The sequence below is a fragment of the Ctenocephalides felis genome, unplaced genomic scaffold (assembly GCF_003426905.1).
Source record: "Ctenocephalides felis isolate EL2017-DRISC unplaced genomic scaffold, ASM342690v1 CF-g0.4_SCAFFOLD_00845, whole genome shotgun sequence".
In the NCBI taxonomy this organism is placed as follows: domain Eukaryota; kingdom Metazoa; phylum Arthropoda; class Insecta; order Siphonaptera; family Pulicidae; genus Ctenocephalides; species Ctenocephalides felis.
Window position 1 is genome coordinate 88,157,141 of NW_020536999.1, and position 17,270 is coordinate 88,174,410.

A 17,270-nucleotide genomic window follows, 5' to 3' on the forward strand; every position below is an offset into this window, starting at 1 on the left:
TAACTTTAAATATATATAAATATATATATATATATATATATATATATATATATATATATATACTGTCTAAATACGAAAAAAATAATAATGACCTTATATATTTATTGATAAAAGACAAAGAGCCTATTTGTATTAGAAATAGTTTTACTTGAAATAGAAGAGAAATTATTTTAATTTTTGATGTTATTAGTTAGTATATGTTCTAATATGTTTTTAATTATATTATTAACTAAATGTGAGGAATAGAATTTGTTAATATTAATTATAAGTTTTATCATTTTGTGAAATGGTTTTATCTATTACTGAAATAATATTTTAACTGGACGATAATGAAAATATAAATAGTTTATATGACCAATTTTAGTAAGAATTATAATGTTTTTTTTTTTAAATAATGTATATGTCTAAAAAAATATTAGAATAATTATATATGTATATAAAATAATAACGGAGAACTAAATATATATTTATATAAATATACTCTTTTTTTATTTTCAAAGTTTTCGGTTTTTTTGAAGAAACACATGCTAAGTGCAAATGGCATTTTGCTAAAAACCAAAAACTTGCATTTAATTCTTTTATTCAATTAATTTAAAATATAAATTAGTAAGTTTTTGGTAAAGATTAACTTTGCACAAAATTGTCGAAAAAATTTACTTTGACCATGTTCATGCAACTGATACAACTTTATGGTCTAAACTAACTTCATATTATTATATGACATAAATATTATAGGCTTATGAAAAGCGGTTTGATTATAAGAATTCAGACAAATTTAAGACGTACATCGCAATTATCGTAATCTTAATTATTGATTTAATATCATGCAGGATTTTGAATTTGGTGCTATTAAAGAGATTTTATCAATTTTATAAAACCAAAAATTCAATTTTATATCTAAATTTCACTTCAAAATATTTTGATCGGAAATAAAATATAATATCGCTATTTAAAAAAAGTTTTAATTTTGATTATCAAAGAAGTTAAATATTCACTTACCTTTTATGTTGGTACGCCTATTTCGACAGTTCGGTAGTTGCGGCAAAAACTAAAAATAAAAGTAATTTTGTTTTATTATTATATGGATTTATTCATGATTTATTATATTTAAAATGAGAAAATTATGTACTTAAAATAACTTAAGTTTTGACTTCAATATATACGAGTATATTAAGATATTATATATATATACAATATATATATATATATACATATATATAAATTCATAAGTTTTTTTATTCTTTCGGTCAATTTTTAATTTTTATCTTCTATATATATATAAAAATAAGTCGGGTTTTCCTTCCTGACGAAATAACTCCAGAACGCACGAACCGATTTCGACAATTTAGCATTCGTTGGAAAGGTCTTGGGCTCCGCAAGGTTTATAGCTAAGAATATTAGTTGTGCATGGCATTGTGCCTTAATGCAAGCTGCTGGAACTTCACGCACCGTAATTGAAAATTCGAGTAATGGCATTAGTGACAATTATCAGAATTATGCTTGATTAAGTCAACGAGCAATTCTTGCCGCACAGAATAATGATGTACACGTACTCAATTTCACCATTCAATCACAAATTGCTGGCGATTTGGTGACATACCAATGATTCCGACTGGTCTTCCGTTCGACTTCAAACGATTGCAATTTCCAGTTCGCCTTGCGTTCGCAATAACAAGTCGCAAGGCCAATTGCTTAGTGTTTGTAGGATAAATTTCAAATAGATTATTTAGAAAATCATTGTTTTTCACATGGGCAGTTATTTGTTGCCTGTTCACGAGTTGGAAAACCATCCGCTTTGTTTGTGTTAACGTCGGACCAAAAAACAAAAAATGTGGTTTACCAAAGAGCACTTCAATGAAACAGATAATTTGCGGATTCACTTTCATTTACTTAGAGAAGTTCAACTAAAAACCACTTCATTTTTGTAATCGAAATAAATTCATTACTGTTGTATAATAAAATCAAATTTTTCCTTTTCAAATATAAAACAAACAAAAAATTTCTTCATCTTTCTCACGAAACCATCTGGTGGCGAAACGGATTTCGTCGGGTTTGCTAGTTTCTTTACAAAAACACATATAACATGCATATAACCATAAATTTTCCATGGTTTTTCACTTATTTCGAACATGTCAAAAATATTACCATTTTTCACTCACTTGTGAAAGAGTCATGAACTATATTCCATCATCATATTCAACATACACATTTTTCCTTTCAATATTTCATGTCAAAAACTCATGGATCCATGCTTTTTCACTCAAATCAAACGTGTCAAAAACATACACATTTTTTGCATTCGATTAATATAGATGATGCATTCGACAAATTTGTACAAAATTAAATACCTTTTGCAATAATGTCTAACATCATAATGCCCTACAGCAACTCGATATACTCTATAATCACAATCGAACATTGTAATACAATCCTGACACGATTGATCCAAGTTGTAAGTGCATTTATTAGATATATCTCTTGTAACTCTCAAACCATTCGATTAGTATAAATGATGCATTAGACAAATTAGACAAATTAATTTATTTGTAACTTGTCCTAATAACAAAAGTCTCTGCAACAATCCTAAAATCTCAATTGAACATGATAAATCCTTTTAAAGTGTTGCCATATGCAAATTAACCTTTTCCCCTCGGATGCAGACGCTCCGGTGGCAAAATACATACAAATCTCGGAGTTCGTGAGTGGAAAGGGTTAATGCAACTCTTTAGAATTGACCAGGTTGTAAGTGCATTTATTTCTCATATGTCTAATAATTACCAAACCATTCGATTAATATGAATGATGGATTAGATAGTACAAAATTAAATGCATTACAATTTTATTGGATGTTCTACTTTGATAAAAACCTCGGAACACTTTTATATTATCACCACGTGTTTTTGGTAATAGATAAAAAAATTACAAATTAAAGATTGAAGATTCGACATGATGATGACGTGAGAGGATTATCAAATCAAAAAAATACTATTTTTATAATTATAACAAAGACTGTTATCGATAAGATAAAATTGATAGATAATGGTGTCCAAACAAAATCGATATATCGATCTAAAATTATAAGAATACATGCACAATTTATATTTGTAAGTAAGTGATACTCAAAAGAGACTGTTTATTAATCACGTGATCGATTTTTCAGGATTTTTGGACCCCCTTTTCATCATCGCGTGGTGTTATTTAATTTTTTCCCGCTGCCACCAAACAGCACGTGTATTTTAGTATCTAAATATTTTTCGAAAAATTTTGATTTTTTTTTTAAATTCAGGTCAAAAATAAATACACGTGATATCTTACAAGAACTCTCCCTCCCCCCACGTGATATTTTGAGATTTTTTGTCAACCGCCTCTCTGTGCCTCATGTGATTAATAAATGCCCCCAAAGCTGGAATTTGGATACATTCTTCTCACAAAACCCATATTTTCATTTTCTGCACCTTTATAGCCAGATATCTCTGAAACGGCTAGACCCGCCTCTGCCAAAAACTAATCACCACTTCTCCCCATCATTACGAATTGAATGTTCATTGGATCCTTCAAATAGGATGCTCCATTGTCTCAAAAACTCGATTTTTATCTTCTGCACTCTTTGCTACCTATCTCCATAATGGCTGCACCTGCCTTTGCCAAAAACTAATCAGCATATCTCCCTATCAGTAGGAATCGAATGTTTTTTGAATCATTCAAATCGGTTGATCCGTGCGCCCGAGAAGTGAGCAAAAAATTGTATCCACACGTACATACACACATCCACGTTTTCTAAGGTATGCCAAAATGTTCAGAAACTGTTGAAACGTAAAGATATGCAAAAATTTTCAATTTAGGTTTCTGGCTCATTACTATAACTTACCCTACGGGAAGTTAATTATATAAACCACTGAATTTCACAACCCTACAAAATTAAAACCATGGCGCCAATTATGCGATAAAATAGAAATCTTATTTCAACGCTATGTTACGGGTCTATCTTCGTATGAGTCGGTAGTAACAAACTATCAAAATGCTATGTATTTGCTCTGTGATGAGGCGTTTTACACATGAAACCTACCTTCACACTTGTGTTATGAATGCACATCAGAAAGATGCACTTGTGATAAAATTGTTATTTGTTGCATTTTGTTGGTTAGGTTTAATGTGTGACGCCTGATCGCACAGCAAATACATACAATTTTGACTGTTTTTATTATCTATTCATACAAAGATGGACTCATAACATAGCGTTGCCATTACTTTTCGATTTTTTTGGAGAATCGGCCCCGGGATATCAAAAAAATCCTGATATATAAAATTAATGTATTACTTTTATATATCTTTTAGAAATGTTTAAACCATTCGATTAATATGAATGATGCATTCGGAAAATTTGATGGCATAAAATATTTTAATACATATATATCTTACATATAAAATTTTTCTGTAATGATGTATGTAAATCACTAATCTTTTACTAATCACTAATTCGCATCTTTCACTAATCACTAATTAAAAAATTGTAGACGTGGGTATAAGACAACGCCTGTCGGGTCATCTAGTATATATATATATATAAATATATCATATACAACTTGCCAATAAACAAAAAATCACGATTTTCATTTACTATCGAATTATTTTCCAAATTTACAGCGCTAAATACGTTTTACTAAAAAAATTTCGACTAATCGAACCGATCGAAAATTTCTTCATTTTTAATTAAGCGTAGGTTACACAACCTACAAAAGTATTAATTATTAATAATTTTCAATTATTATTAATTAATTAGTTTTAATTAGTTAGTTAAAAATGAAGTGTGTGTTCTTTGCTATTTTTCTGGTGTCTTTGTACTCTTTGGGGATCTCCAAAAATCCTAAAAACAACTCTGAGGATGCTCCAAAAGAATTCAAAGGAAACGTACTTTGTCTGACACCCATCGCTTCTAGAAGTCACCACATATGGTGAGATAATTTATTTATATTAATATTTTATTTATAATATTTTAGTCTTGAATGTCGGTTCAAGATTTTTCGTTTAAAAATTTTGCACCATAAAAAAACGACGTAGCCGATCGTCGTGCAGAAGTAATCAACACGAGTCGTTATTGAGTTCCATCGAATGGCTTTTGAATTAAAATTTACCTGAATTATTAAAATCGGTTCAGCCGTTTTTAGAGAAAACGTGAATGAGAGCTTAATTTTTAAGGTCACATGCACAAATATTATACATACTTTAATATGTGTGAAAGTATAATTAAGATTGGAAAATCATAGAATTCTAGAGCCTCCCACCAATCAACGGGAGTCGCTATGGAATTCCATCGAATGACTTTTTAAGTTTTAAAATCGGTTCAGCGATTTTTGAGAAAATGTGGCTGAAAGGTCACATGCACAAATATATACTTAAGTATGTGTGAAAGGTTAATTAAAAGTGAAAATCATAAAACTCTAGAGCCTCCCCCCTAAGAAATAATGCCTAACGGCAGTTTCCGTGGAGTCACGAATCAGCAAGAATCACAACCGATATTTCTTTAACAGTTTCTGAATTTTCAAAATCGGTTCAGACTTAAAAGTTTCTAAACGGGAGTCGTTGTGGAGTTCGATAGAATGGCTTTTGAATTTTTAAAATCGGTTCAGCCGTTTTTGATAAAACGTAGATGAAATGTCACATGCACAAATATATACTTAAGTAAGTATAATTGTGGAATCATACAATTCTAGAGCCTCCCCCAAGAACTAATGCCTAACGGCAGTTTCTGTGTAATCATGAATCAGCAGGGACCACAACTGATATTTTTTGAATGAATTTTCAAAATCGGTTCAGCAGTTTTTCAGAAAACGTAGATGAAAGATTACATGCACAATTACATACTAAAAATGTGTGGAAAGTATAATTAAAAGTGGGAATTCTAGAGCCTCCCACCAATATGCGATCGTCGTGCAAAAGTAATCAACAAGAATCATTATGGAGTTCCATCGAATGGTTTTTGAATTTTAAAAATCGGTTCAGTAGTGTTTGAGAAAACGTGGATCAAGAGTCACATGCACAAATACATACTTAAGTATGTGTGAAAGTATAATTAAAAGTGAAAATCATAAAATTCTAGAACCTCCCACCAAGAAGTAATGCTGAAGTTTTAGTTGATATTATTTATTAGTCCAACATAGCCAGACAAAAGACCTAGCATGACATGTGTATAAAAGCATTTCCTTCGCAATTAAAAAAAAATCATATACACATTTTTCCAAAATTCGGTCTTAAACAATTCAGAATGATTTGAAACGTCGAGTTTCAAAAACAAATACATTAAGTATAGGTATGTGTTAAAGTATAAAAGTGAATGGTACAATTCTAGAACCTCCCCCCAAGAAAAAATGCCTGTGTGGCATGTGTTAAAGCATTTCCGCATTTCGCAATTAAAAAAAACACATACATTATTTCCCAAAGTTGGTCTCAAACGATTCAGAATAATTTGAAACGTCGAAAAAACATAATTATCAAATCAGATTTTCTGACAAAAACATGAACTTATTTTAAAAAATAATATTTTTTAATGAAATTTGCTATTTACATTAACCATAATTATTTAAGTTATGATATTATGTAAACACCCTCATTTCTTAATTTAAGTTGAATTAGTTAAATGAAATCATTAAACTAGTTATAAGTGGCATTTTAGTTGGTATTATTTATGACTCCAACCTACCCAGACAAAAGACCTAGCTTAGCATGTGCGATGCATTTCCTTCGCAATTAAAAAATCCACTTACACATTTTTTCCCAAATTCGGTCTCAAATGTTTCAGAATAATTTGAAACGTCGAGAAAACATAATTAGCAAGTCGGATTTTCTGCCAAAAATAATTAAAACTAGTTGTAAGTGGCATTATGCCATTAAGGCAAGTTGCAAGAACATCCCGAAATCAATATATTAATTTATGAGTGATTTATAAGTCACACAAAGTTAAATTAAATATGAAACTAGTGGTACATGGCATCGTTCCTTAAGGCAAATTGCTGGAACTTCCCCTACTGTAATATAACATTTTTAAAAGCTTAGAAATATTAGACTTTTTTTGAGAATTTCGAATTTTGTTTGAAAACTTATATTTTTTTGAAAACCTGAAAATTTCTTGAATACTGAAATATTTGAATTTTTTTTCTGTAAATTTTGAAATTCCATGAAAGTATTTGATTAGCATTTATATTAGTTGTTTCAAATACAAAATATCTGATTTTGAACCTCCAAACGGCATTTTTGTTTTTTTCTGGATCTCCAAAACCGCTGAACCTGCCTTTGCAAAGACTTAATCAATTTTTTATTACGTCAATACAAGTGGAACGCTTTTGAATCATTCAAATCAGATGCTCCATTCTCCCAAAAATTTACTTTCCATTTTTTGCAATCTTTGCTCCGTATCTCCGAAACAGCTGGACCTGTCTTTGCCAAAAACTAATCAGCACGTCACCTTACCAATAGAAATCGAAATAATAATAAATAGTCGTCTGCTCGAAGGCAGGTCCATGGTATGAGAGTACTAGAAAATCAATGATTTTAGTTCATATATGTGTATATTATATATTAAATTCTTCTGTACGGGTGTATGATTTGATACTTCTCCTAAACGGTTATTCGGATTTTGATATTTTTTTTAGAGTTGGTTAAAGGAAATTTTCAAGATTTAATGAACGATAAAACTATAGTAATATTGTAGAAATAAATGGCACACATTACAAAAAAAAACTACTTATTGTTTGGCATTGGAAACATTTAAACTGTCATTTGCTAGAAATGTCAATTCACTTAAAATTTGAATTTAGCTAAAATTATGAGCCTAGATAATATTAGAATAGAATATACAAGAAAAATGTAATGTCTACATTATTATTGCCGAAAAGCAGCTGAGATGTGCCAGAAATTAAAATAATATAAGATACAGTAAACAGTATATGTTTGGCAGACGAAATTATATAATTCAGTTTAATAAATAACGCAATAAGTCCAAAATTGCATATACATTACTTTTTTAAACTTTTGCATGTCGCATTTTGGTTTACTTTAATAAATTAATTAACAATACAAAAAAATATTTCTACTTATTAATAAAATGATTTAGAATTTTGTTTCATGTATCAAAAATTCATTTGTTTGGCATTGGAAATGGAATATTTAGTGAGTTGATCTTAGATTGAATAGAGCACATATGAACTAGATTTTACAAATTAATTCACATAAGATTTGAGCATAATCAATATTATATATTAAATTATTAGTAAGAAAAATGTACTTTAGATATTATAATTGCCAAATAGCAACTAATAGTACGAAATTATGAAAATTATAAACTTAATTATTGAAGCAATCAAGTCTTTTAATGCAGATACTAAATTATTATTTTCTGAATTTCTTATACTATTTATACTAATTGTAAGACCATAAATGAATCACAAAGGCTGGGCATCAAATAGGACATTAAATAGAATAGAACAGGATATTAAAATAATTGGAACTTTTGAATTGTAGTCATGGGTAAAGAACAACGTCTGTGGGGTCATCTAGTATAATTATAAATTAATATAACACATTTGCTATGCTTGTATAAAGTGCTGTAATGTATTTGAATCATAATATATTATGTTATAGTATTTGCAATAATTTGTTCGCTGACATTAATTTATTGTCTTTATTGTATAAATCTATTAAACAATCACTGCTGAGTTGACTCCCCATTATGGGTTTCCCCCATATGTTTCTTCAACTTCATTCTACTAGCAAAAGTGTCTTCACAAATCGTACATTTATGAAGATGTCCATTATGTTTCAACATGTGTTCTTTCAGGTTACATTTCAACTTAAACGTCTTATCACAAACATTACACTTATGGGGTCTTTTCCCAGTATGAGTAGCCATATGAGATTTTAAATTACCCAATTGCACAAAATCCTTATCGCAAATATGACATACAAAAGGGCGTTCTCCAGTGTGGTAGACCATATGTGCTTTTAAATTACTCGCTAGAGTGAATGTTTTATCACATTTATTACACTGATGTGGGCGTTCCCCATTGTGCACAAACCGGTGCTCGTTTAAAGCATTCCTCACCATGAAAGACTTAGTGCATATTTCACAAACATAAGGACGTTCTCCTGTGTGTGTTCTCATGTGTCGCCTCAAAATACTCGCTTGGATAAAAGTTTTATCACATTTGTCACATTCATAAGGCCTTTGTCCGGTGTGAGTGGCTATGTGGGATTTTAAATTCCACCTACGAGTGAATTTTTTACCGCAGATTTCGCATGAGTAAGCGTAGTCTCCGGTGTGCACGCTCATGTGTCCTTTGAGGTTAGTGTACTCGTTGTAGGATTTACCACATTCAGTGCATTTGTAAGGGCGCTCTCCGGTGTGGACACGAAGGTGTCGACCTAGACGGTAGTTTGTGATGAAAGATTTATTGCAAGTTGGGCATACAAAAGGCTTCTTTTCGCAAACATGGTTTGTTAAGTCTTGTTGATTAGAAAAGGCTTGTGAGCAACTTGTGCAAACATGGGAATCATCATTACACATGCCAGAATCAACATATGATTTACTATCATTTGGTTTGTTATCGTTTGGTTGATTATCATTTGGTTCATCACCATTTGGTTCATTATCATTTGGTCTATTACTATGGGTCTCAAGTGTGTCTTCTTCAGCTTCATCTATCGTTACTTCAGGCTCCATGGATCTTGCCAAAGGTGCATCATCGTCACTATCAAAGTCATCTGACTCTTCCTTTACACCAACTATTTCGAATTCAGAGTCTTCTACAGAATATTCCAAGGGTTCAGTTTTAATCTGGGGCTCGTTCAAGCAGACAGTGGTTTGTTCAGACATTTTATTATGTATGCACAGACTTTAGTTCAATATTAAAACCAATAGGTGATTTATATAGTAATACGTACAACTTCTTTCTTTCTATTTCTCAATTAAGATGTTTGACGTTTCATGAAGATAAAAGAAAATATACACTTTCAGGTTAAACTATTTATATTATATTTCACCACATATAACTACACCTGATTTAATCATACTATGTAATGTTTATCAACTATATATTTGTTATTATGAATTTTTTAACTGTTATTTTATTTTTTCATGAGATTTTCATAAGTACTTTTGACAGCAGGTTCGCCATATTTGTTGACACCACTGACAACCAAATCAACACAAGTTAATTATTCAATATTAATTAATTAAAATAAATAATTCATAATTAATATTAACGTATCATTGTTATCATACTATGTAAATATATATGTCATCCTTTTTTAACATTATTTATAAAATTTTCATAAGTACGTTTGACAAGTATGGACGCCATATTTGTTGACAGCACTGACACTGACAGACATATCAACACAAATTTGTTATTTAATATTAATTAATTAATATAATTATTTCATAATTAATATAGACATTCAACATGCTATGTAATTATACATATTTTATTATTCGTTAACATTTTTCATAAAATTTTCAAAAGTGACTGATGGGCGCCATATTTGTTGACAGCACTGACAGACATATATATGGATGCTCATTTATCTATGGACATATCAACACAAATTTGTTTATAAATTTATTTATTTATTAAAATGAATATTTAACTTCCCGAAGGAGAAGTTTATGTTTTCATCAAAAAATGCGATTCGCTAATTTTATGTTTTCTCGGCGTTTCAAGCCATTCTGAATCGAATGAGACCAAATTTGGAAAGTGTGTGTGTGTGTGAACAGATTTTTTGCCGTAAATCGACGATTTCTCAGAAACGGCTAGACCGATTTCAAAAGCCATTCGATGTATCTCGACGAGGACTAGCGTTTCTTTGTAAATTGCAGAAAAGTGAAAAATTTTTCGTCTACGTTTTAGCCCGCAATTCTGAATCGATTTTGAGAATTCAAAAACCGTTTTTGGAGAAGATCAGCCGGGCCGTTTTCTTGTAATAAAGTGTTAAAAAAAATTTTTTCGACGATTTTTATTATTTTTTGACGGTAGATACCATAGTCTTCTAGATCATACTAAAATATTACGGCCCTACGACAACTCGTTTAGCTTTAAAAATTCGTCAAAGTTTGCAAAAATTAGTATCGTGTTTTTGGCATTTGTCAAAATTAGACCTTTCATCGACGATTGCTCAAAAATGCCTGAACCGATTTCAGAAATTTAAAAATCATTTGATGTGTCTCAATGAGGACTATCGCTTGTCACTTTTGTGCGACGATCAGCCGAGCGGGTTCTTTGAAATTTGGAAAAAAGTGTTGAACTTTTCGTCCACATTTAAGCTCATTCTACCGAATCTATTTTAAAAAATCAAAAACTGTTCGAACGATATTAGTTGGGAATGATACTGATTAGTTTTAGGTGAATATCTACCGTGCCGTTTTTTTGTAATTAACTGTTGAAAAAAAAATTAAGACGATGTTTATGGAACTTTTTTTGGCGATATATACCATGGTCTTATAGAACTTACTGAATTATTACGGCCTCACAACAAGTAGTTTAATTTTAAAAATTAATCAAAGTTTGAGAAAATGAGTAGTTTTTTTGACGTTTGTTAAAATTAAAATTAGATGATTCACTTGGTATAACGATAGAGTACTTGGTCTTAATAAACGTAATAAATCATTTAAGTCCTACGAAAAATGGTCCAATTAATAAATTATTGATTTTTAAAAATTTGCTTTTAGAAAATTCTTCGATTAATTTATTTTTTATTGATCCCGATTATTTACATATATCGGAAAGTTCATGTAACTTGCCTCAAGGCTAAATACCAAACCAACTAGTCATTAATATTCAAATAAAAACGTGTATGACGGAGCAATGAAAATTGTTACTATAAAATTATATAAATAAATAAAATTCCAATGCCGTTTTTTTGTTCAAGTTGCTACTCAAACCAAAATACGAATGACAAACAAACAAAACTGTCAAACCAAAATACGAATGACAAACAAACAAAACTGCCAAATGTATTAAAAGTTCATATTAATTATTATTAATGACGTTTATCAATTATGAACTTTCCGTGGGATAAGTTATATGTATCGACCAAAAATCAAAAATGCAATTTTTAGCATATTTATATACAATTTTTTGTCCACGATTTCGGGCGCACGGATCAACCATGGATCAACCGATTTGAATTATTCACAAAAAGTATACAAAGCAAAGAGTGCAGAAAATAGAAATTGAAAAAATAAAAAATAGAAGAGTAACCGATTTGAACGATTCGCTTGTGTTGAATAGGAAGAAACGATTAGTTTTTTAGGAAAGCAAATAAAATTTTGATTTCAAAATTAAAAAAAAATCTGATTTCCAAAAAATATTTTTAACTTCCCGTAGGGTAAGTTCTTGTAATCGTCTTGAAGGTTTCTTAACATTTTGGCACACCTCAAAACAAAAAAATTGATGTTTGTGCATGTTTGTATGTATGTATGGATACAATTTTTCATCGAAGTTTTCGGGAACACTGATCAACTGATTTATATGATTCAAAAAACATTCGATTCCTATTGATAAGGAGGCGTGCTCATTAGTTTTTGGCAAGAGCTGGTCCGGCCGTTTCGGAGATATAGAGTTAATTGTGCAAAAAATGGTATAACAAGCAAAAAGTTTTTTGAATCATTCAAATCGGATGCTTAGGTATCTCAAAAACTGCTAATTTTGCACATTTAGCCCCGTATCTCCGAAACGACTGGACCTGCCTCTGCCAAAAACTAATCACCACTACTCCCCATCATTACGAATTGAATGCTTTTTGGATCACTCCGTTCTTTCAAAAACTCGACTTCTATTTTCTGCACTCTTTGCTCCAAATCTCTGAAACGGCTGGACCTGTCTTTGCCAAAAACTAATCAGTACATCTTCCTATCAATAGGAATTGAATGTTTTTTAAACCATTCTGATCGGTTGATCCGTGCGCCCAAAAACTTTGACGAAAAATTGTATCCACACATATATACACAAACACACATTTTTTCTGACGTATGCCAAATTGTTCAGAAAACTCTGAAAAGTGAAGATATGCAAAAAGTTTCAATTTCGATTTTTGGACGATTACAATAACTTTCCCTATGGGAAGTTAAAAAGGATTGAAAATCAAATAATTTTAATACATAGACAGAAAATATTTATATAAATATATTTATGTCTAATATTTGTATAGTAGTAATGAAATTTACAATAAAAATAAAACCATAGATGTTTCAAATTATTGCATACATAGAGTTCGTTTGTACTTATTAATATTTCATTAATTTACATCATATATTTTATATTTAACAGCCATTTGTCTCCTTAAATTGTGCACTTGAGTATATCCCTCATTGCATATTTCACATTTATAAAAAAGTTCTGCAGAATGTATACGCATGTGTTTTTTTTTTTAAGAACACTTGAATGTCTAAATGTCTTATTGCATATTTTACATTCTCTGTGGTTGTTGACCAGTATCGATACAAATATGTTTTTTCAAACTTGATGTATAGCATCCCCTTTTGCACCTCCTTGCTCACCTGAATGAATGAGCATGTGTCTTTTCATAATACTTGATTGTCTAAATCCCTTCTTGCAAAATTTGTACCTCCTTGATCACCGGAATGAATGAGCATGTGTCTGCTCAAACTGATCAGATGTTTGAATGCCTTATTGCATTCCCTGCATTCATGAGGGGTTGCATCACTATGAATGAGCATATGAGTTTTCAGAGCACCTGTTTGTCTGAATGTCTTATTGCATATATTACATACGTGAGGGCGTTCATCAGTGTGAATCAGCATGTGAGCTTTTAAATTAGTTGATCCCCTGAAGGTCTTATTGCATACGTTGCATTTGTGGGGGCGTTCGTCACTGTGAATGAGCATGTGAGCTTTCAAAGCACATTGGTTATTGAATGCCTTATTGCATATACCGCATTTGAAAGGGCGTTCTCCTGTATGAATGCGCATATGTGTCTTTAAGTAATTCGATTGTTTCAAGACTTTGTAACATATTTTACATTTAAACCCTTTTGATAGGTTAAAAGACTTTTTACTTGCGTGGCGGTACTTTTTGGTACGACTTGGAACGTGATCGATCCTATGCTCTTTTAAGTGATGTGATTCTGGAAATGATCTATTACAAATGTCACATTTATAAGTCGGTGTCTCAATTACCTCCTGTTTAACTTCTTCCTCTATCGTCACTTCAGAATTTATGGAATTTTCTAAAGATGTTTCATTATCCGCAACAAACGATTCAGATTTAACAATATCATCAAGCTCATCCTTTATTTCATCTTCAATCTCTTCTACTGGCTCAATTTTAATTTTTTGATCATTCTTGGACATAATTGTGCCTTCAGACATTTTTAGATATTTTTGACTCCATACATTCAATAAATATTATCTGAATTAACAATTGCGCATTCTACTAACTTATTTTAAGCATAATGAATTTAACTATAATGCGTTTTTTACAAAAACTGAAGAAGTTAGTTATTTGACATTTAAGTTGACAACAAAAGCATAGAGAATGTTTTTAAGAAGATGAGACATCTACCATCTTTTTAAATTCAAAACAATGCCTTATGCTTCGCCCAAATGTTTTTTTAATGTAAAAGATGAACATTTTTAATTTTAGAATGATTATTAGTTAATTAATATTATAAAAAAATTGATGACCCGACCCACCTTTGCCAAGAACTAATCAGCACGATTCCTAAATGTTTTTTGTATCTTTCGGACAGTTTTTGAATTTTCAAAATCGATTCGGATATTTGGCTAAATTGCGAGTCGTTTTCAATATTCAAGGTAAATTTTAACTTTCCGTAGGGCAAAATTTAAAGTAATTGCAAAAATTAAAAAATGAAATCTTTTGCACACTTTTATGTTTAAAAGATTTCTGAACATTTTGGCATACCTTAGAAAAATTGGATGCGTGTGTGTGTGCGGAAACAAATTTTCGTCGAGGATTTCGGGATCACAGATCAACCGATTTCAGTGATTAAAAAACATTTGATTCCTATTAATAAGGAGACCTGCTCATCAGTTTTTGGTCAAAGCAGGTCCTGCCATTTCGAAGATACAGGGCAAACATGCAAAAAATCGTAATTCAGTTTTTGAGAGAACGGAGCGTCCGATTTAAATAATTCAAAAAACACTGTTCACTTGTATTGACAGAATAAATAAAAGTTAGGTTTTTGGGAAGGCAGCGGTTTCCGAGATCGAAAAAAAAAACTGTAAAAAAATGCCATTTAGGGGTCAAAAATGATTATTAGACATATGCATATAAAATTATCAGATATTTTATAGAGATTTTATTAATAAGTATAAATTTTATGTTTACACTTTTATAGGTTTCGTACCAATATTTATCCGTTAGACTGCGACGCGGCGCTTACGCGCTTTCATATTTCTTCTCTAAAGCAGTCACGCAGCACGATTGCTTTGCAAAAAAGTTCAAAGTTTTCAAAAGATTTCTAAATATAAAAAAAATCTAACTTTTCTTGTCATTTTTTTTTTAATTTCAAAATTTTTAAAAATCTCATTTTTGCAAAGTTTTCAAAAACTATAAAGGCTTTTTTATTAATTTTAAATTTTGGTACGAGAAGTTCCAGCCTTAAGGCAATTTTCAAAAATGTGTCTTTTTCAAAGGACACTTTCTGGAGGCAACTCGAAGCTTATATTTGATATTGTTAAAAATAAATGTCATGAAATTACGAATAAATAAGTTACGAAAAAAATTCATTGTTTCATAACTTCCCAAAGGAGAAGTTTATTTTTAGCTAATTTTATGTTTTCTCGACGTTTGAGGCCATTCTGAATTGAATGAAACTAAATTTCGAAAAAGTATGTGTGTGTGTGTTTCCTTAGAGAAACACAGATGCTAACTTCACGCTGGCTGAAATGTTAGCAAATTCTTAGCATGATTTAAGGTGGTGTTGTCTTCGCTTCACCCAGAGATAAGAAAATGGCTTCATCTGTCATCATAAAAATTTTAGAGTTTTTTAATCTCTGAAGTAAAACTTCTTTAGGCGCGACTAGGGTGTAAATCCGTACAAATGCAACGGAAATAGCGTTACGCCCGAACTGTACGTCATTCGCTCTCGATGAAATTTTTTCAATACGGGTAGATTGTGATTAGTCTTCGTGTATGTGAATAGAGATCTGTTGTTTTATGCGTACCGGAATCAAGCCCTATGATCGCATTTGCAATGAATCGGACGAGGTATTGAGTCCTACTTGTCAACAATATTTCCTTCAATTTACAAGTCTCGAAAAGTTAATGTAGTTTTTTTCCTGCAATTTTATTTGATGGGTCTTGTCTTTATAATAATGTCTAAATCATGACTTTATAATAATGTCTAAGTCTTTAGTTTGACCAACAATAATAAAAAAATAAGTAAATTAATGTATTATTAATTTATGCTATTAATAAAATATTATTTATTATATTGTTTTTATTAAGAACTATTCCGAGATTATTACATAAGCTTTGAGGCGCTTAACCTTAAAAATGTTTACTGCGTTTGTTTATTTAATTAATCATTATACTTAACTATGTTTTAAGTACGTTGAAGTAAATTTAATAATTTCAATAAACATTCAGCGTTCACATTATAATCGTGTCTTGTTTATTATTATTTATAACAATTATTCAATTTTTTTTTCTTTAACAAACATGTAAAACCCATGAAAACCACACACTGATAGCCCCAATTAGTTCAATATTTATTACGGCGCTGTATAGGCGCTACAGTCACGCTCGGAGCGAATAATGTCAAAGCCGCCGAGTATGCCATCCATTTATACTTGTTTATCTATGCTTCACAAATAGCGAATATGTTTCTACTCTCTCTACTGCTACAAAAAACTCTACGCTTCATATGTCAAATAATAAATGTAAAAGTTGAAATTATTTATCACATTGAAAAAAAAATATTGATAAATTTAGGCTATTATTTAGCCCACAACTATTTTCGTAATTTTTTTTATGAGTATAAGCAGTGAAAATATTTAAAAATGTCGAAGGAAACAATTATGTCTATGAATGAACAGACAATTAAAATTGAACCACCAGAATATTCACCAGAAGACATTAAACTCGAAATAGAGGATGATTTTGATGATCCCGACGTTATTGTTAAATCTGAATCGTGTTCTGAAGATGATGATACGTGTTTAGAAAGATTTATGAATTCCGAGGTGACAATTGAAGAAGAAGTCAAACAGGAGTTAGTCGAGACAACAACTTATGAAT

At 30.6% G+C, this 17,270-nt stretch overlaps 2 protein-coding genes across 2 annotated transcripts; both read right to left on the reverse strand.

Annotated features, from left to right (window-relative positions):
• Window positions 1-8,590: 8,590 nt before the first annotated feature.
• LOC113371398 (zinc finger protein 239-like) lies at window positions 8,591-9,950 on the reverse strand. Its single transcript, XM_026612029.1, has one exon. The coding sequence runs from the start codon at window positions 9,863-9,865 to the stop codon at window positions 8,699-8,701; it is 1,167 nt and encodes a 388-aa protein (XP_026467814.1). The 5' UTR covers window positions 9,866-9,950; the 3' UTR covers window positions 8,591-8,698.
• Window positions 9,951-13,570: 3,620 nt separating this feature from the next.
• Window positions 13,571-14,377, reverse strand: LOC113362856 (zinc finger protein 626-like). The gene has a single exon (XM_026605353.1). The coding sequence runs from the start codon at window positions 14,375-14,377 to the stop codon at window positions 13,571-13,573; it is 807 nt and encodes a 268-aa protein (XP_026461138.1).
• Window positions 14,378-17,270: the final 2,893 nt, after the last annotated feature.

Coding starts and splice junctions, on each gene's coding strand:
- LOC113371398 (XM_026612029.1), bottom strand. CDS start 9,865: ATGTCTGAACAAACCACTGTCTGCTTGAACGAGCCCCAGATTAAAACT.
- LOC113362856 (XM_026605353.1), bottom strand. CDS start 14,377: ATGTCTGAAGGCACAATTATGTCCAAGAATGATCAAAAAATTAAAATT.